Source organism: Lactuca virosa, chromosome 7 (assembly GCF_052849685.1).
Source record: "Lactuca virosa cultivar CGN04683 chromosome 7, Lactuca_virosa_CGN04683_v6, whole genome shotgun sequence".
Taxonomy (NCBI): domain Eukaryota; kingdom Viridiplantae; phylum Streptophyta; class Magnoliopsida; order Asterales; family Asteraceae; genus Lactuca; species Lactuca virosa.
In genome coordinates, this window is record NC_136432.1 from 105,074,336 (window position 1) to 105,096,805 (window position 22,470).

Consider the following 22,470-nt stretch of genomic DNA (forward strand, 5'->3'; position numbering starts at 1 on the left):
GCAGGTGGATTAAGTATATTGTTCCCAGTATATGAACAAATAGGCCTGCCCTTTTCTTCTATTATCATGTTATGTAAAATAACACAAGCAGTCAACATTGTCGTTAGTTTTGCCCTATCCCATGTTCGCGTCGGATGTTTGATTATATGCCACTTTTGTTTTAGGAATCCAAACGCTCGTTCCACATCTTCCGTGCAGATTCTTATGCCAACTTGAACAATTTTCGTTTTTCATCAGCTGGAAATGAATATGACTTGACAATTGTAGCATACTCTAGATATATCCCATCACCTAGGTAATACCCATACTTATATTCATTTCCATTCACAATGTATGACATGTCTGGTGCTTTACCCTGCAAAATATTATTAAATATCGGAGACGCTTGAAGCACATTCAGGTCATTGTTGGACCCTTCCATACCAAAGAATGCATGCCAAAACCATAGGTCATGTGAAACAACCGCCTCTAATATAACAGTCGGGACTCCATGATCACCTCGCGTGAATTGACCATGCCACACATTGGGACAATTTGCCCACTCCCAATGTGTACAATCAATACTACCAAGCATCCTTGGAAAACCATGTTTAGCTTGATGCGCAACATACAACTGTTCAACATCACTTTTAGTCGGATGTCGCAAGAATATGTCACGGTAAAGCTCTATAACATACTCACAGAAAAGATATGTACATTCTCGACCCGTCCTCTCAGACATTTTCAAATACTCATCTGATGCGTCTGCGGTTATGCCATATCTCAATTGTCTAAGAGCGGTCGTACATTTTTTGTATTGTAGTAAAACCACATTTACCTCTAGCATCCCATCGTAATTGGAAAAACTCATAATTACGTTCCAAATCTCTAAATATACATAAGAATAAATTTCTACTAATACGAAAACGTTCTTCAAATTTCGATAGATCATATAAACTATCAGTGGCAAAATAATCACGTACCAAAAGTTCATTTTCCGCCTCTCGATCCCGGTTGATCCATTTTCTATGCTTCTTGTCGCCGTGTGAAATTTCGCCTCTCTCACGAACCATGTCTTGTGTCGCAGACAATAGTGTGTGCAATACCAACTCGTCATCAGAATCGTCATCCATTTTTTGTTGAATGTGTGTGTTTGATTTGAAAGAGTTTGTGTGTTTTGTTTTGAAAAATATATGTAAAATGGATGTATATATAGAGAGAGTAAATTAAAAATTAAAAATATATTTTTTATTAAATGCTTTCAAACGGTCGAAAATTGACCAGCCAATCAGCTTCTTCGTCTTCTTTCGTCATCGTCTTCACGCCACAACCAACCCACTATAAATGGGGACGGTGTTCACGCGTGGAGAGGCCCTGCACGTAAGCATCTCACACGTGGAGACCTCTCCACTCCGGGTAGCCTTAGGTTAAGGGGAATATTGGTTAATTGTCCAAAACGGTGCAACAATGAGTTTTTGATAACTAAAAGGCAAAAATATTATTACATGTCAAACAGTTTAATTTTTAAAATATACTTACCCAAACATTTATTTTAACTTGTATCTTTGTGAAACCTGTAATGAGTTAGAAAACCATTGTTTGACACTCAAAGACCTAAGTATTCAAAATCAGAGTAAATCACAAAAACATGTAGAAGTTTCATATCATAATGTTAATGGTGTGTACAGTCACACCTTGTCATTCCCTTTGTTTGAAAACGTACTAAAAACATTTAATCAACAATTATAAACACAAAGCTTAATAAGTTATGTAAAATATCACTGACATCATAGTAATATCTATACAAGAAAGTATTGGGCCTCTTTGACTTCGGATAGTGAATTTTAATATCTGAATCCGTATCCAAAATTCAGATATCTAAAAATTTGGATACGGATACAGATATCAATATCGAATATCCGTAGCTCATCTTTTACAAACATTAAATATGTGACATTGATGTTTTGTATGTAATTTGCAATGAAATTAACAACACAGTGAAGTCAGTTTGCAAATCAATTAACAAATAATGTAATAAGGGATGCATTTATGTATTTTTCTTTTGGTTTATCTTGTAGTGGCTTTATAAGTCACTTTCTTGGTTTATTCACATCTAGGTTATAACTCGTGGAAACCACAGTTGATATTAATATAAAAAGACAAAACTGCAAAAATGGTCCTTGTGGTATGCATTTTTTCTGGGTTTTGGTCCAAACCACGGATTTTTTGGATTGGTTGTCCTTTTGAGCTAGTTTGCTTGTGCTTTTGGTCCATCGGAAAATTAAAAAGACTAAAATGCCCTTGATGTATTTATTTTTCATCAATCAAGGGCTCAGACCTCATAACCAATATTATCATCCCTCAATAAGATCTAAATTTCACTTCCTCAAAGCACAAAGCCTTTTCTTGACTGAATTGCAGCCCACAAACCCTAAATTAAGAAACATCTAAAACAGGGTGTTACATACTTGTACTCTAAACAATACATCTATCCTACCATGTAAAGGATATACAATGAGATATATGGCATAGTGATAAACTCACCTGAACTGATGAACCGAAGAAGCACAACAACACTTTCATACCTTGCACTGCTCAATCCCACAAGCCGACTAATCACCACAAAAGATATGAATCCTCAATTAACAACCCAAATCCTCCAAGTTTGATCCCAAGTCAAAATGGTCAAAAGTCAACGGTCAAGGGTCTACAAAGTCAACGCCACGTCGTGGGCCCTACCTGGCCACATTATGTTAACGAAAGGTCAAAAAGTCAACATGCAGGATATTGCCACATCATGGGCCCTCCTTTACCACGTCGTGGCAATGCCAAGACAAAATAGTTGCGATTCCAAGCACCACCACATCGTGGAAAACCCTAGGCCACGTCGTGACGTCTGGCAGAATGCTAAAATCTCCATTAAGTGCTTAATTCCTTTAGACCAAAGCCCAAAATTTTAGATCTAGTTCTTTTTATCGACTTAATGGATAAAGTTTCCAACTTTATCCATTAGGACTCCATCATAAAGCTAGATCTGCAACTCTAAGTCCTTAATAGCATAAAACCTGTAACATACACGTTTTGAAATCGTGTATTGTAAATTATAAAAGAGAATAATATTATGAAATATTATGTGAAATTGAGTGTTGAGTTCTAACAGATAGTTCTTACTAGAATTGAAGTAAAACTATGTTTAGAATCACTCAGAAAATATTGGAAGTCTTATGAGATTCCAATTAAAAGCCAAATAGTGAAATTTAGCGAAAATATAAAATTTGAATAAGTAAATTTTTATTATTGAAAGTTGTAGATAATCTCGTTAGAAACATGTAGGCAAAAACCTCATCGAAATCCGAGTTATAACGAAGAAGTTATGACCAACCGAAGATCCACGACAAAACCGGCACGGCGTCGAATGACGTAAAAAGTGAGTTTTTGATAAACTACTTTTTAGCCTTGGTGATCTAAACGAAAGTCGTAGTACTTGTTAAACCGAGAATTTTCATAAAAAGAACGCCCAAATCTGACTTCATATGAGGAAGTTATGATTTTTCTAAGTTTCAGCTTAGCAGTAGACAGCTAAAAACTCGAATTTTAGATCGAGTGATTTTTAGCCGACACAACCTAAATGAGAATTGAATGTATCGTCAATAGTAGTACAACGGTAAAAAGACAGACGAAAACGGACATCGGATGAAGAAGTTATGAATTTTTAACGGATTCCCCTGTCCCGGTCTGTTAAAAAAAAAATATTAAAAATAAAGTCAAAATTAGCCAACGAAGTCTAAACTAAAGTTGTAGAGCATGATTTTACCTACGCGTGCATATAAAGTTGTAGAGCATGATTTTACCTAAACTAAAGACGTCGTCGCGTGTCTTCGCCTCCTGATGCCACCTGCCCTCGCTGACTCACCCCTCTCGGCCGATGACTTCAGATCTCACCCTATAAATAGGAGGGTTGCGAACCCTCCCGAGTAAAAATGGGAAATTAGCCATTTTTCACCCCCTTTTTAATATTTTTATTATTTTGACATCCCCCGAAGCCCCGATATCATTTTTAACACCCGAAACACGCCCCGAAGTGCCCGTGAAGCCCGAAAAATTTATCTTTTCGGTTTGAAGCTCTACATTTACAGAGCCCGGTTTTTCAATAAATCTCCCGGTTTTCAACGAATAAAGTCATATTTAGAGCCGAAATGCTGCACAAATTATTATTTTGACCCCCGGTAATTTCAAGGTGAGTTTAATATATAGGAACAATTGTATGTTATGTGTTATATGTGCTATGTGCTTTTCAGTGTTATTATTCCGGGTTATTTTCCCGTGTTATTTTTATTTCCGCTATTTATGATAGCAAAGCTATACCTTTGACCATGTGATCAGTGAAAGGACTTACATTCACGGTGGTACTGGTACGTAGCCTCTGGCCATGTAGAGCATGTCTCCGTAAGAGAATGACTTCTATTCTATGGCATTGGCAGATGGTTAGACAGGGCTATAAGCCTGAAATCTATCGAAATGTTTACATCAGAAAGTGTATGTCTTCTGTGCCATTTGGGCCGAAGCTTTATTGATCGTATATCTTTGTATCAAATCATTGATTGATATGGAAAGTTTGTCTCATGATTCACATATGCTTTTGTTATTCCTTGTTCCTTTTTGCTTCTGCCATATTGAAGTATATATATGGCATAACGTTATATTGTATCTATTATTAAACTCACTAAGCGTCACCGCTTACCCCTCTCAATGTTTAACAAATTTGCAGGAGATAAGTAACTAGTATAATCGTATACTGTCGGAAGATGTAGAATAGTTTTTACTATTACTTTTGTATTTCGGTTTATGTTTGTATAAAATTACAATATCCTGGGTAGCTATGTAAAATATTAAAACATAGTCGGTTTGTATCCAATCTTTTGTAATTACTTTATCAATGTAAGATATTGAGTTTTATAAATATGCTTGTAGCATGTTTTGGAGTAAAAAATTTCAAGTATGAAAGTTTGGGTCTTTCAGAAAAACGAAAGTTTAGAAAGGGGTTCTTTCACTCATGGTATCAGAGCGGTGGTTTAAGTGAACTAAATTCCATGGATTGGTATTTAGACTTAAACTATTGGAAGTTCAATATATGAATTGAATCATTGTAAATATATGGATACAAACCATAGGAAATACTTAAGTTGGGTATTGGGTAGCGATAAACCCTAGTATTCTAAGATATTAAGTTACTTCAAAAATATCAGAGAATTTGTTTTTTGTGAACTAGGAATTTTGAGAATTTCTAGATTTAAACATGGATTGTTAAGTGAAGATGATACGATATGTATCTAATATACTTTAGGTTGAATACCTAATGGGGACAAGCACTAGAATATTAAGAGGAGATATGTCTTATATTCTATTAAGTGCTAAATGATAAGTAAATATAGCATGCTTTAGGTTTCATACCTATATTGCTATTATTTGAGAAAGTTTAACGTCTGTTGCCGACCTTGGTTTAGAAAATTTTATGTTCATAATTCTAAGAATTTTCGTAATAGAATTTACATGATACTTTTCGAAATGATAAAGAGACTTATGATAGTTGACATCGATAAGTTTATAAATAAACGATCGCAGGATATTGTAAAATAATAAATATGAAGTGTTATCGTAAATAGTGTATTAATACCAATAGAGTGGTATTATACATTTAAAGTATGTTTGATATATAGTAACATATTTGGAAGAAAGATGTGTGTTTGAAACACGTTTGGGCAAGATAAATGTATTGGTACAAATCCATGAAGTTGTTCCACCGCTGTCCAGATTGAAGCAGTGATTGTTTATAGAGTCGGAAGAACCGAGGATGGTGATAAATACTTCAACAGTATTGAAATTAATGTGGTACAAGATTTAGAAGAATTAAATGAAGATCAAAGGAAAGGCTAATGAAGTTTTTAGACTCAATAGACCAAGACTTTGTGATGTAGTATGTAGTTCGATTAGTAACCCTATACAGGATGTTCAGACTTAGAATTTAATAATACAAAGCGACTTCTATCACATCCTTATAGAAATTCCATTGTGTGTTAAGCCGACTTTAACATACATGATTAGGATGGTGAAATAGGTTATTTGGTTGTGAAAAGACTGAGTGGCTTACTTGTTAGAGTAAGGTAGAGTACTTAGTTGAAGAAGATATACACTCATATTATTATATAAGAAGAGATGTTGTAGTTAGGAATGACAGAGAACCAATTTGAAGCTAGTAGAGCTTGCTGAGATGCAGCTATAATGCAGACTTTTTAGGATAGACTCATATGAAGTAGACTTAAAAGATACAACCATGAGAAGAAGACTTACTCAGATACATGAATGACGATGTCATGGAAGGATGATGAAATTAACAAATGTGCATGGTGAATTACATAAGTTAGAAGATGATGCAAGTAGTTGAAAACCGTTTGTCTCCACGCTGCTAGAGTAAATTCTGGTATAGTGTATCTTGCAGAGTAGATACTACCCGAGAAAGAATTTATATGAAGAATTGGAAGTAAAATTTCTATCGACCTATGGAAAAGTATTAGAATATGCTAGATTGAGCATATGCGTGAGAAGAATCCTAGAAGGCGAGTATAGGTAATCCAAGATATGTTTGATAGAAACGCGAAAACCCTAATTGAGTCTAGGAGAAATTGTTGTATGTATTTGTTTAAACACGTTCATGTGTGATAAGTTGTTTTGTGATTTTAAATGGTGACTTGGATAACTGCGAGACAATACTTGGGACGAGTATGAGTAGGTGTGAATAGTCGTAGAGGCCTATACTACTGGAAGCACAGGACTCACACTTGGATCAGGGAAAGTCACAAGGTTACCAAGAAGCTAATAATTGATTCCGTTCTTGTTCAAGTATGTCATTACCTTTGTTTCGGTGATGACTAAGGAGACGATTTCCATTCGAACCTTAGTGGTCATAAAGAATCGAGTCTGATTAGTATAAATCCGCGAAAGGAGTTTATTGGTTCAGAGAACCATGTCTTGTATAGTGACGAAACTTCAGTAAGAATATTGAAGAAGTAGATGGTCGAGGTAGTCGATAAAAATATAACGATCTTCATTAAAGGATTGAGCAATCATTAGCTAGAGATGGTACTGGCTATGCATGTGGTGTTACTGGCCACAAGAAACATTTCTGCCCTACTCTTACTAGTCAAATGGCGGGGAGTCAAGTTTCCGTTCAACAATCAAAGAGTACTCCAACTAAAAAGGAGGAGGTGCCAAAAGCTAAAAGCTGTGTATTCCAGATTACCGTAGAAGAGGCATGCGAGAACCTGAATGTTGTGACTAGTAATTTTCTCATAAAATCTAGATATGCTCACATCTTATTTGATTTTCATGCCTCAGATTGTTTCGTGCCTTATAAATTCGCACATTCTTTTCAAATTGCTTGTTACGCATTTGTCCAATCATTTCATATAGATAACATAGGAAGTATATCATTACTTGCTGATAAAGTCTATAGAGATAGTGTCATAGGAATTGAAGGTTATAATCTTCTTGCCAACCTAATTCCTATCTCCTTGCCCAACTTTGATATTATTCTTGGCATTGATCGGTTTTCAAAGAACCGCGCAAAATTCTTGTGCTACGAAAAGATAGTACTCATCCCTATCGAAAGGGAAGATTCTATTTATGTCTATGGTAAAAAAAAATTCTTTCTTAAAAACTCGTAAATTTATATCGAAGGGATATTCTACCTATCCGGCTTATACAGTTGATATCTCAAAAGAGGGGAAGAAAACTGTAATTGAAAATCCCGTCATTAATGAATACCCTGATGTTTTCCCCCGACGAATTGCCTGGCCTACCCCGGATAGGCAAGTAGAATTCCGAATTGATCTTATACCTAATGCTGCTCCAAATGCCAAAGATTGCTATATAGAATAATAACATTTGGATAATTGTCGACCGGCTGACTAAGAGTGCATATTTTCTCGCCATGCGTGAAACGGCTCCAATGGAGAAATACGCACAAGTTTACTTAGACGAAATCATCGCGAGACATGATGTGTCACTAAAGATTATTTCCGATCGTGATACTCGCTTCACTTCTCATTTTTGGGAGAGCATGCAACGTGGATTGGGATCTCGAATTGCTCTCAGCACAGCTTATCATCCCCGGACAGATAGTCAAACGGAGAGAACGATCCAAACAGTAAAAGATATGCTTTGTGCATGTGTCTTGGAGTTCGGTGATAACTGGGATAAGTACTTACCTCTTGTCGAATTTCCGTATAATAACAGTTACCACGCTTCAATCAAAATGCCACCATATGAAGCATTATATGGTCGTAAATGCCGTACGCCATTATGTTGGCGAGACATAGGACAGAAGATCCGTGGAGGCCCTGAAATGATTCAAGACACCACCGATAAGATTCGAATTGTATGAGAAAAAATGAAAGCGGCCCAGGATCGACAGAAGTCCTATACAGAAAAAAGAAGATGACCCATAGAATTCCAAGTGGGTGATACTGAAGGTAACCCCGTGGAAAGGTATTATGAAATTTGAGAAAGAAAGGAAAACTAAGTCCTAGATTTGTTGGTCTTTTCAAAATCATCCAGAGGATTGGTAAACAAGCATACCGCTTAGAATTGCTTGAAGATTTGGCAGGTATTCATGATGTATTTCATGTGAGTTATCTGTGCAAATTCTTGAGCGTATATGATGAAACGATTCCGTTATCCTAAGAGAAATTGGATAATAAGTTAAGATATGTAGAAAAACCTAAAAAGATCATAAACAAATGAACGACTAATCTACATAATAAAGAAGTGGATTTGGTGCTTGTCAAGTGGAAGCACCATCGAGGCCCAAATTATACTTGGGAGAATAAGAATTAAATAAGAGCGAAGTATCCCCATTTATTTTAATCGTTGTGATTTCGGGGACGAAATCCTCAAAAGGAGGAGGTATTTGTAACATACACGTTTTGAAATCGTGTATTGTAAATTATAAAAGAGAATAATATTATGAAATATTATGTGAAATTGAGTGTTGAGTTCTAACAGATAGTTCTTACTAGAATTGAAGTAAAACTATGTTTAGAATCACTCAGAAAATATTGGAAGTCTTATGAGATTCCAATTAAAAGCCAAATAGTGAAATTTAGTGAAAATATAAAATTTGAAATAAGTAAAATTTTATTATTGAAAGTTGTAGATAATCTCGTTAGAAACATGTAGGCGAAAACCTCGTCGAAATCCGAGTTATAACGAAGAAGTTATGACCAACCGAAGATCCGCGACAAAACCGGCACGACGCCGAATGACGTAAAAAGTGAGTTTTTGGTAAACTACTTTTTAGCCTTGGTGATCTAAACGAAAGTCGTAGTACTTGTTAAACCGAGAATTTTCATAAAAAGGAAGCCCAAATCTGACTTCATATGAGGAAGTTATGATTTTTCTAAGTTTCAGTTTAGCAGTAGACAACTAAAAACTCGAATTTTAGATCGAGTGGTTTTTAGCCGACACAACCTAAACGAGAATTGAAGGTCTCGTCAATAGTAGTACAACGGTAAAAAGACAGACGAAAACGGACATCGGATGAAGAAGTTATGAATTTTTAACGGATTTTCCTGTCCCGGTCTATTAAAAATAATAATATTAAAAATAAAGTCAAATTTAGCCAACGAAGTCTAAACGAAAGTTGTATAGCATGACTTTACCTACGCGTGCATATAAATAACGTCAAAAAGGGAGCCCGTATGCAAAAGTTATGGATTTTAGAAGTTCGGGGCACAATTTCCGAGAAACCTCGCAAGGATAAGGCCGATTTCGGTGAGTCATGCGCGCCACGTGTCCGAGCCGAAGACCCAGCCGATGACGCGTCGCCTTCTGATTCGTCCGAACAGCGGTCCAATCCACGTCTGATGCGCCTCGCACCAGGTGCCTCGCGTCCGAGCTTGCTTCCGTGTCTCGCATCCGACGTCGCCGCGTGCCTTCGCCTCCTGATGCCACCTGCCCTCGCTGACTCGCCCCTCTCGGCCGATGACTTCGGATCTCACCCTATAAATAGGAGGGCTGCGAACCCTCCCGCGTAAAAATGGGAAATTAACCATTTTCACCCCCTTTTTAATATTTTTATTATTTTGACATCCCCCGAAGCCTTGATATCATTTTTAACACCCGAAACCCGCCCCGAAGTGCCCGTGAAGCCCGAGAAATTTATCTTTTCGGTTTGAAGCTCTACCTTTGCAGAGCCCGGTTTTTCAATAAATCTCCCGGTTTTCAACGAATAAAGTCATATTTAGAGCCGAAATGCTGCACAAATTATTATTTTGACCCCCGGTTATTTCAAGGTGAGTTTAATATATAGGAACAATTGTATGTTATGTGTTATATGTGCTATGTGCTTTTCAGTGTTATTATTCCGGGTTATTTTCCTGTGTTATTTTTATTTCCGCTATTTATGATAGCAAAGCTATACCTTTGACCATGTGATCAGCGAAATGACTTAGATTCACGGTGGTACTGGTACGTAGCCTCTGGCCATGTAGAGCATGTCTCCGTAAGAGAATGACTTTTATTCTATGACATTGGCAGATGGTTAGACAGGGCTATAAGCCTGAAATCTACCGAAATGTTTACATCGGAAAGTGTATGTCTTCTGTGCCATTTGGGCCGAAGCTTTATTGATCGTATATATTTGTATCAAATCATTGATTGATATGGAAAGTTTGTCTCATGATTCACATATACTTTTGTTGTTCCTTGTTCCTCTTTGCTTCTGCCATATTGAAGTATATATATGGCATAACGTTATATTGTATTTATTATTGAACTCACTAAGCGTCACCGCTTACCCCTCTCAATGTTTAACAAATTTGTAGGAGATAAGTAACTAGTATAATCGTATACTGTCGGAAGATATAGAATAGTTTTTACTCTTACTTTTGTATTTCGGTTTATGTTTGTATAAAATTACAATATCCTGGGTAGTTATGTAAAATATTAAAACATAGTCGGTTTGTATTCAATCTTTTGTAATCACTTTATCAATGTAAGATATTGAGTTTTATAAATATGCATGTAGCATGTTTTGGAGTAAAAATTTTCAAGTATGAAAGTTTGGGTCTTTCAGAAATACGAAAGTTTAGAAAAGTGTTCTTTCAAAACCCTTCCCAAAACATACATGGCTTCAAGAACAAGATCAAGATGCAAACTTTCCCAATCCAACCAGATTATGAGATGATAAAATAAAATCAAGAGGTTCTGGAGTTCACTCAACTCCAAGCACAAGCTCACAAGGACCAAAAAAAGGGACATAAATGATCAAAGTACAAGATCTAGCAAACTAAAGATCAAGATGGAAGCTTTTTACTCACAATGGTCCATAAGTGAAGTCCTCTTGCTAGATCTACACTTGAGCCCTTCACCAAAACACTTTATAAGAAACTTGGTCTTCAAGATCCACACCAAAATATGAGAAATGAGTCTTCAAATGGCCAAGAACACTCAAAGGGGGTAGTGTTTTTGAAATGGAGAGGTTGGAGGCTGGAAATGATGCCCTAACCTGAAGTTAAGGTGCTTAAATATGGAGAGAACCCTAAAAACTCATGGGCTTGGGTTGCCATGCACGCCATGTCGTGGCCACTCTACTGTCACGTCGTGGCGACTTCCTAAAATGCACATTCACGATCGCGCATGCCATGTCGTAACACCCTATGCGCCACATCGTAGCACATGGTTTTCCTAAGAAAAACATGCTTTTAACTCTCTTATACCATCCACGGATCCATTATGGGAAACGGATGTTACACTATTTCTGAGATATTGATAAGGATAAGGAAAATAAAGCCGAATAGAATTTTGAAGTTGAAATCGGGTTAAGAGAGTGGGTGGTGATGATGCTCTAGGAAATTCAACGGAAAAAGTTCTTAATCTATAATATGAGTGTACTTGGCGATGATGTGTTTGGATGTGTTTAAAATATATAATTTTGTTTGTCTTTAGTTTTATTTAATATTCTGCATGGCATGTATGAAAATGGTACACGTATGAAACTTGGTTTCCTATTTTGGAATGTAATATGTAATTTATCAATGGGAAAAGTTATTTGCATGATTAAGAAGGAATAATTAGGTCCCATATGTTTAGGGTTACACTCAAAACAATATATCATTACACTACAAGTACCTAACAATGAAATCTAAGCTAACATAGATATCAAACAGAATAGTATAATCAGACCAACAACAAACGAACCTAACAAGTATGAAAGGTAAATCGGGGCTATGACGATCACAATCAAATTGGCATGCATGGTTTTTGGAGCTCACAAAAATCACAGCTCAAGTCGGAGCTCACCAAACATCACATATCAAAATCAGAGCTCAAAAATATCAAAATTGAAGCTCACAAAGATCACAACTCAAAAAATTACATTTGCTTAACAAAGCCTTACACTATGCTTCACTGGAACAAAGATCGGAGAGTACCATAGAGTTTGGACAGTTCCAAAATCGGCGTGCATGATTTTTGGCTATCCATGAGATCTTTTCGAAGACAATGAACTCACGTTTGTACTTCTTCGCTTCCCCTTGGTTACCAAGATGGTTTATGGTTGAGTTGTAGAAGAAGACGATGACATTATGATCGATGGATTTAGAGTTTTTAGGATTTTTAGGTGTAACATATAAGGAAATGAAGATGAAGGAGGTGCATCGAAAAGGGTTTCAATTAATAAGGGTAAGTTAGCATGTCATATACGTGGTAAATGCTTCCATGTCAGCATTGCTACATAAACTTGGTCACCGGATAACCTTTTAAAATCAACCAAATGAAAAAAGTTTATTGTGCTACAGTAACATTTCTCTAATAATAAATCATGGTGTTGCATGCAACCTAAGCAATGTTAACTAAGAGTTAACTTGGGAAAATGCCAAATTTATCAAACCAAAAAGATAAGCAACTCTTGAAAGTTGCTAGGAAAAAAAATCAGGTTATAGACCGAACAAATGAGAAAGTATTAGGTTAATATCATAAAATAGCAACAAAACTTCATAAATGGTCCTGTGGTTTCCCAAAATTTGCTTGTTCATATTAGAGGCAAATCAAAGATGAAGACGAGGATTTGGATTAAGATTTAAACTTTGATTGAATTGCGGTTACCTATCATTTCCTTCGTCCCTCAACTGGTCTGTGCGTACCCCTCACACTCAAAAATCGACGACATCAGGGGAAGGGGAAGAGGTCGGTAGTAGTTGGTTCCATCGGTGTCCAGAAGCAGGTGTGGGGTATTGAGTTAGCGTCAAGAAATCATGTTGCCAACACTGGTTTGCTAGGGTTTTAATGGTTGTTTACATGAGTAAGAAATAGGAAAGAAAGGTGGGTCTATGATGTTGGTTGTGTGTGTGTGTGTGTGTGTGTGTGTGTGTGTGTGTGTGTGTGTGTGTGTGTGTGTGTGTGTGTGTGTGTGTGAGAGAGAGAGAGAGAGAGAGAGATGTGTGTGCCCACTATTTATTGTGTTTTTTTTTAAATAAGTTTAATTAAAATTAAATATAAAAAAATTAAAAGGGTATAGAAGTCTTTTTGGGTGGGTGAGGAACCAACTATGATAGAAATTAAAAACCATAGGGACCTTCTATGATGTTTTCTGAAGTTAGGGACCATATCCTAGATTTTGGAAAACTATAGGGACCATTTATGAAGTTTTGTCTAAAATAGCAATCAAGTAATACACAACAGTTTGTTTTTTTATGCCGTTTTGTACTCAATAGATCACTAGGTTCTAATACACCTAAAAGAACAAATTTTGTCATATTGAATGTCCTTATAGACAACACAAATGTCACTATAGAACCAAATAAATGAAAAGTTCAAAAAAAAAAAATGAATTATCTATTGAATACTGTTTAGAAACAAGTGATCTAAAAAGAAATTTGCTTACCATTTATTGAAAATTTTCAATATTATCCCTCTTTGTTTCTATAATTAACCCAAAAAAGAAACATCATCTCATCAAAAAGGAAATAAGATTAATAGTTTGGCATGTAAGACAGTCATGAAGTGCAGGATTTAGTGATATGGATTGAACAGACGGAGAAATTAAAAAGTAGGTTATGATTCTATGATCCTTATTGCTGATGAGGTGTCCACTGTCCAGCAACATTTTATTTTTATGAACCAATGGTAACTTAATATGATAACCAAACACCGAATAGAATTACTAAAACAAGGTACAACATGTTACATGCTATTTCTGATCCAAATTCAAATTCAGCAACAAGGTCACAAAAAGATAAACAAATAAAAGTAAAACCCAAGTGAAGTAACGAAATGCAATAATATGTTTACTAAAAATAAGAAAACAGTGTTGAGTCTCAAGCTTTCAAAGCAGCTTTGTGAACCATGGTTTCCTTATGGATTTGGTGGCAACTCTTCTCAACAAGATCCAGAAGCTTCTCCAAATTCATTGCCCATGAATTCAAAATCCCATTGCTGTCTTTCGCTGTTTGGAAACACACAATTCCCAAAGGCCTATCCACCTTTGCCACTAGTGCCTTTGATACCACCATATCAGATAAATGCTTTTCCGCTTCCTAAAATATTCAATTTCATTTCTTTTTATTATTTTATTCTATATTAATAAATAAAAATAAATGAATAAAAATATAAAAAGAAATCTACCTCAACAGTAAGACACAACAGCTCTGCAAGCCGTTTTACTGTGATCCGTGCATAGTACTTTGAAACAACCAGGATATTCTACAGATACATAACATAACAAAATTCAAAATTAAAAAAAATAATAATAAATATAAATATAAATATAAATATAAATATAATAATTACATGTTCAATTATTCTCTCCTGAAGATCCTCAGCAGCTTTGTCACCTAAAGAGCCACCTAACATATTCTTCTCATTTTCAAACTCCTCTTTGAAAGTATTCCACAAAGCAGTCCATTGAACAACTTCCATTGTGATCACTTGTTTCAACAAAGACCTTTCAACCCACAACACAAAAACAATAATCAGAAAGGATGAGGGCATAAACGTCTTTTCCCATGTTATGTAGTAGTATAAGCACCTGAAGTGAGGGATTTCCGAGAGGTTTTTATCTTCCAAAGTCGAGTTCAAAAGACTCGATTGCATCGGATCATGTGGTGACAAAACCAAATACCAACAAATTTTCCTCAACACCTACATAAAAAAAAAAAATTAAATTAAATTTATAGAAAACAAGAAGGGCAGTTATGTCTTTTTCACAAGAGACATAGATTTACTGGTATCCATTGAGAAGGGTCTTCCTTGACAGATGGGATTTCATATATCGATTTGTAACATCGACAGATTTCAAGGTAGTCATTGCTGTGTGAGTAGAATCTGTAATTATAAAGATAAGATAAACAAAATACTTTTCAGGGACCAAATCCGTACAAATCAACAAACTAAAGGGACCAAATTTAAAAACTTGTCCATAAATATACCGAATCATATGTTCATAATAGATTCTTTTGAGTTGAAGTAAAGATGGAATATTTGCAGGGGCTTCTTCCACAAGTCCTTCAGCATCTTTTGGTTTCTTCTTTTCTTTTGAAGGATCAGCATCAAAAACTCTTGGGCTAATTTTCCTTGAAAGAATTTGAGCACGAACATAATCTTGTCTATCTAAACATAATCGAACCTGTATTTCATATAAACTTATTAAATAATATTATATTTTGTCTTCTAAATATGATTAAGAATAAGGAGAAAGAAAGAATTTCCCACTTGTTCAAGAATGAAAGCAATCTTTTCAGTTTTAGCCATTGCCCCAAAAGTTTCCACCTGTCACACACACCAAAGTAAATGATGTGAGAATAAATTAATATGAATTTATAAACTATAAAAAAGTTTATTGTAAATATATATATATATATAAATAAGAAAAACTGACAGCAATTTCTTGCATCAAATCAGCAGCTTCAGCAATTTGTCCTTGTTCTTCCTTAATCTTTGCTAGTCTTTTAATCAATCTGGCTCTCTCAATCTCTACATAAATCTATACCAAAAGAAAGTGGTTGAGTTTTATGATATTAGAAAACAAGAATTTTGAATAATCAAAATAATATTTTTAAGCAAACCTTTCCAGCTGATACACTGTTTAGTGTCTTGATGAGTTCAATTTTGGTCTCGATATCTGGGGTTTCATCAATATACTGCATTGCTTGTTGGACCATAGCAGTTACAGCCTGTAGGTAGAAGAAATGAACAATTGAGGGTTATGATTTGGGATACCATTGAATTTGATGCAATATGCCATACTTAAAACGTTATCTAGTTTCTACATACAGCCAACAAGTTCATTAAACCATAATTTTGCACTCAAAGTGAACCAAAAACTAAAAACAACTAAAATTCACTTAACAGCTTGTCAAACAAAAGCGCAAATCTATATGAATACCATATGCCTCGTCTTTTGATAAGTTTATATAGAAAAAACTCAGCTTGTAAGAACTAATAACAACATTAACACGCAATTATTCATCAACACATTGCATTTCCAACCAATTCTCTACATATAAATTTTTAATTGCAAGTGATAGTTCATCAGTAGATCATCTTCAAATCAGAAGGTACTATACCGTAGTTACTAAAAAGAAAAGATGCAGAAGTTTACCTGCTTCAATTGACCACGCCGCTTCGACAATACAACAATCTGATCATTGAGTGTCTTCCAAGCACGAGCCTCGAAACAAAGTTGAAGAATATCAATCGCGGCCTTCTTTGTACCAGCTATATCGCCATTAAGTCTCATTTGCTTCTCCACATTCAATAGAGACTCGATTTTCGAGTCCAAACTACCCCCTCCTTCCTGAAAACACACACAAACAGTTCCATCTGAATAAGAAAAATCAAATCGTAACTTAATCGGACAGATAGTGGAATTTGAGCATAAATCTTACCATGTTGGATTCAAATTACGGATCGGAGCGACGAAATCGTCGAATCTAAAGCAAATACGAACTTCTTATGTAAACCCTAGCGAGAGAGAAGAGAAGATCGGGGAAGAAGAAGACATTGTGTCAAAGAAAAGCATCTATAGCTTTTTGAGCAAGACACCGGATGTCTTCGATCCGGCCCAATTCGATCTTTTAGCCCAATAGTAAAGGCCCATTTCTGGATATTATTGGCCCCAAAATTTTAAAAAGAAGTTATATAAAGGCCTATTGTTGTTTACCCATATCCGTCTTTTCAGGTGAAACTATAACCGATACCCGAACCGAATTGAATTTCGGGTTTCGGGTTGGATTGGGTGAATTTTAAGATACTTGATTTTTTTAGAAAAATAAAATTTTCATTATAAAAAATATATATACATACAGAGGAGGGTTCAATTGAGAAAAAAAAAATATTGAGAATGGGGGAACCATTCTCAGCCAATCATTTAATGAGCTTAAAAAACGCACGGTGACAGACTTGTAAATAATCCAAATACATTAATGAGCGGTGACAAATTTGTAAATAATCCAAAAACATTAAACCGTCAGGGCACTTGAGTAATTTGATAACACGTCAAATCTCGACAGAAAAGCACCATTTCCCTCTTCGATACACCATAACACGAAAACCATTTGCAGAAGAATCGATAAGAAGAAAACCATTTGTAGAAGCATCAAATAACATAAACGAAGAAAAATGTCTTCCGATGAAAACATTAACGAGACCATTTCCTCACTCTTGACAATGAAAGGTAACCATCGGCGTTTTTTCTCGAGTTTTTAACGATTTCGAATCATTTCTAAAATTATCACTTGATTACTTGAAATTTCTCGTAATCTTCGATAATTATTAGTTGATTTAGAACTAAAAACATTGTTTTCACACTGTTCATTCTTCAAAAAAGGTTGTTTACTTCAATTTTTTATGATACTCGTTCATTCTCGTAACCCTCTTTCGTTATTACTTTATTTACTTGAAATTTTTGTAAGAATCATCCATTATTATTTGATATATAAATGATTTTACATCATCTCTTCATTTTTCATCTCTATTCAAAACTATTCTGTCAAAATACAAACGTTACTTAACATTTCGCTTATGTTTTCCTAATATTAACTACTTACCCTTACAGAAACAACACCAACAGTGAAGAATACATATAAACGAAAACCAAGAACAAATCAAAAAGGTAAATAAAATATGTTTTGTTTACTTCTGAACACAAGCAAAACTAATATTTATTCATGAATATGTATGTTATATTCACATATGAATAGAACATAACTTGCTGCCATACATATATTATTCATATGTGAATACAACAAGAATCACTTACATATGTTCTATTCACATATGAATATAACAAAACATATTCATATGTGAATAAAAATATATGAATACATATGTTTTATTCAAATATTCATTCGTGAATATGTATGTTATATTCACATATGAATAGAACATGGTTTGCTGCCATACATACATTATTCATATGTGAATACAACAAGAATCACTTACATATGTTCTATTCACATATGAATATAACAAAACATATTCATATGTGAATAAAAAAATATGAATACATATGTTTTATTCAAATATTCATTCGTGAATATGTTTTTTTATATTCACATATGAATAGAACATATCTTGCTGCCATACATACATTATTCATATGTGAATACAACAAGAATTACTTACATATGTTCTATTCACATATGAATATAACAAAACATATTCATATGTGAATAAAAAAATATGAATACATATGTTTTATTCAAATATTCAGTCGTGAATATGTATGTTATATTCACATATGAATAGAACATAACTTGCTGCCATACATACATTATTCATATGTGAATACAACAAGAATCACTTACATATGTTCTATTCACATATGAATATAACAAAACATATTCATATGTGAATAAAAATATATGAATACATATGTTTTATTCAAATATTCATTCGTGAATATGTATGTTATATTCACATATGAATAAAACATAGCTTGCTGCCATACATACATTATTCATATGTGAATACAACAAGAATCACTTACATATGTTCTATTCAGATATGAATATAACAAAACATATTCATATGTGAATAAAAAATATGAATACATATGTTTTATTCATATATTCATTCGTGAATATCAAACTCATTTATCTTCTACTTACTATTGAATGAAGGTAAGAACACTAACATTTTCGATAAAGATTCACCAACAATGAGAGAAACAAGATCAATGCAGAAGAGGAAAAATGCGAAAGGTACAAAATTCCTATCATATCTAATATATTCATATATGAATAAAATTGTATATATTAGTTATATTTTTGTAATAAATAAATATTAATAAATCAACGAGCATATATCATATTCATATATCAGTAACTTATTCAAATATTATATGTTTTCATTTCCCAGATAAAAAAGAAACAAAAGTACCAAAGAAAATAAAGCATCAAAGCAGAAAAAGTCCATCAAAAAGGAAAACTTCTGAAAAACAACAACTACAAGATTCAGACTCTGATTTTGAAAGTAGTCATCCATCGAAGAAGGCAAAAAAAAAGGAGTCACCAGTCAAAAAAGACAAAAAAAACCAATGGTAAAAGAATTTTACTCAATGAAAAACAGATGTTCACCAGAGGCATTACTATCTATAATCCTTGGGATGAGCAAAGAACAAAAAGAATCTGTAAGATCTATGGGTTTTGGAGCTTTGTTAAAAATGAAAATCACAGATATACCACTGAAGCTGGGATTTTATGTTCTTCAAAAATTTGATTCTGAGAGAATGGTGATAGATATTGAAGGAAAGGAATTGAAAGTAACAGCAGAGTCTGTTAATGACATGTTGGGCATACCAATTGGTGGAACCAAACTTACACAACTGGATCAATGGCCTAAGGATGATACAAGTTATGATGAATGGAAGCAACAATTTAAAAAAGATTCAATCATCCGACTGAGTGCAATCAAAAATGTTATTGTTTCTACCACACAAGCTGATTTCAATTTCAAATTGAACTTCTTAGTTCTTTTTGTCAACACGTTTTGCGAGTCAACATCAATGGGAAGATGCAACCTGTTTCCCTTGAGTTATATTTCAAGAAAAACAGATATCAGCAACATAGACTGGTGCAGCTATGTTTTGGACTGTCTTGTCAGAACAAAAAACTCATACATACCATACTCAGATACCAACTTCTTTGTTGGGCCTTCAGCTTTCTTGGTGGTAAGTTATTATAATGTTTATACTCAATTTTTAATAATATTGATTATTCATAAACTAATAGCAAATATTCATATATGAATAAGAAAAATATATTTGTTCACACGTAATGCTTTACATTACTTATTCATATATGAATAAGTAAAAAATAATATTACTTGTTCATATATGAATATCAATTAGTTATCATTTATGTGCAGTTGTTCTATGCTGATAACATCCACTCAGAAGCTTTAACAGTAACACGTAAACGTCCAACAATTTGTTATTGGAGTTCAGAGAAGATTAGATATCGAGAGACATTTGAACAAGAAAAAGGTAGATTTGGACTTGGAGGATTAAACGAAGAATTTGTTAATGAACAAGATGAAGGAGATACAGATCTCGAAGACAGTGATTCTGATAAAGATGAAGATCATTCTGTTGAGGTAATTAGTTTGAACATGTTAATAATATATGATTATATTAAATTATTATATTAAATTCTAATCATATACTTCTTTTTGTTACATATGCATATGAATCAAAAATATAAAAAATGCTTAATAGTTTTGAGAGGATGAAGGAAAAGCTGAATTCAAAGCTTAATGATGCGATGACAAAGTTCCCTGAAAAGGAAAGTTTTAGAATTTTCAAAGAAAATATGACAAATATGATTGTTGAAGAAAAAACTAAAAGCACAACACTTTTTAATTTTCCAAGTAATGAAACTGGAGTTGAAGGAATCAATTTGACATCAATAATGGGTCAAAAAACAAATGATCAAAAAGAAAATGAAGATAAAGAGGGAAATGGTGAAGAAGACAGTGATAATGATGCAAGTCAACCAGAAGTAGATTATTTGCTTGATTCAAATGAAGCAGAGAATGAAGGAATAAAGAACGATGCAGATAAGAATCAAAAAGAAGGTGAAATTGGAGTAAAAGAGAAAGATGGAAAGAGGAATGAAAATGAGAATGATGAAGAGGAAAAAGATGATCATACTGAGGAAACAAATAATCATGAAGAGACTATTCAACAAACTGAAAATGAAAATTTGTTGGATAAAGTTGTTGACAACATTGTGGACAATGTCCTTGGAATTGGAATTTCAAGTTTAAATAGTCAAGAAGATGAAATCTGGAATCACCCTGAAATGAAAACTATTTTCGATAATATTGATATAGGTAAATTTTGTCTTACTTTTATTTTAAAAAAATATATAAAAATATTAATACACAATAACAATTTTGTTTGTTAAATTTTGACCAGGGTCACCAATGAGTACAGGTAAAACTAATACTCTTGCAGAAAAGGAAAAACCAGAAGGTGTACATGAACAAGGAACAAAAGTTGAAAAAACAAAGGGAGATGATACAGGTAAATGAATGATTTAAAATATCTTACAATATTTATATTGATTTTTTTAATAACATTGTTTATTCATAAGTGAATAATACACTATATAAATGAATAAAAAATAAAAAATATTCATATATGATGTATATGTTTCAGACAAGGAAAACTCTGAAGATAGATTAAAAATTACAACGATATATCTGATTAAAAATTAAATCAGCTCCGATCGGAAATAAATATCTCAAACTACTTAACAAAAATCCGATGAAATAACTCCAATACATATTCGAAACTTGATAATCTTGATAATGAACTCCAATGAAACAACTCCAAAACGAAGATAATAAGCGTAATTCCAAACAAATTATAAAAAGCAATAATCTTGATAATGAACTTCGATCTATCCGATTCAAACGATATACATACCTGATCAAATCGGAAACTGAATACGAAGTAGAAAACTGAAACACAAATGCGAAACTTCACGATTAATGGAATGAATACGTATAATTGCTAACGAGTTATATAAAGAAAATAATCTTGATAATGAATTCCTCATATCCGATTCAAACGAGCTAAAGATATCATCAAATTAGAAACTGATAACAACGAACAGGTAAGTTCTATGTAAAAAAGTTGCTAATTTACAAAGATACCCTTAATAAAAATGGACACGCGCATTTTTTTTAATTTGAACATGTTAGATAAATGATTGGCTGAGAATGATTCCCCCATTCTCAACCTTTTTTATTTTCTCAATTGAACTTACCTCTATACATACAAGGGCTATTTTTTAATTAAAACTAGTGACATGTATCTCTCTCTCTCTCTCTCTCTCTCTCTATATATATATATATATATATATATATATATATATATATATATATATATATATATATATATTACAAGAAATAAAAATCATCTTTAAATTG

At 33.8% G+C, this 22,470-nt stretch overlaps 2 protein-coding genes across 2 annotated transcripts; both read right to left on the reverse strand.

The window, feature by feature from the left end:
- Nucleotides 1-202: 202 nt before the first annotated feature.
- LOC145127014 (uncharacterized) lies at nucleotides 203-1,112 on the reverse strand. The gene is made up of 2 exons (XM_079062269.1): nucleotides 818-1,112; nucleotides 203-666 (listed from the first exon to the last, which is right to left on the reverse strand). Exons 1-2 carry the CDS (start codon nucleotides 1,110-1,112, stop codon nucleotides 203-205), a joined length of 759 nt encoding a protein of 252 aa, XP_078918395.1.
- Nucleotides 1,113-14,171: 13,059 nt separating this feature from the next.
- On the reverse strand, nucleotides 14,172-17,066 carry LOC145124856 (26S proteasome non-ATPase regulatory subunit 12 homolog A-like). Its single transcript, XM_079060323.1, has 11 exons — nucleotides 16,920-17,066; nucleotides 16,634-16,828; nucleotides 16,098-16,205; nucleotides 15,911-16,015; nucleotides 15,745-15,801; nucleotides 15,462-15,658; nucleotides 15,258-15,357; nucleotides 15,062-15,174; nucleotides 14,824-14,977; nucleotides 14,659-14,736; nucleotides 14,172-14,570 (listed from the first exon to the last, which is right to left on the reverse strand). Exons 1-11 carry the CDS (start codon nucleotides 16,920-16,922, stop codon nucleotides 14,352-14,354), a joined length of 1,329 nt encoding a protein of 442 aa, XP_078916449.1. The 5' UTR covers nucleotides 16,923-17,066; the 3' UTR covers nucleotides 14,172-14,351.
- Between the last annotated feature and the right edge of the window lie 5,404 nt (nucleotides 17,067-22,470).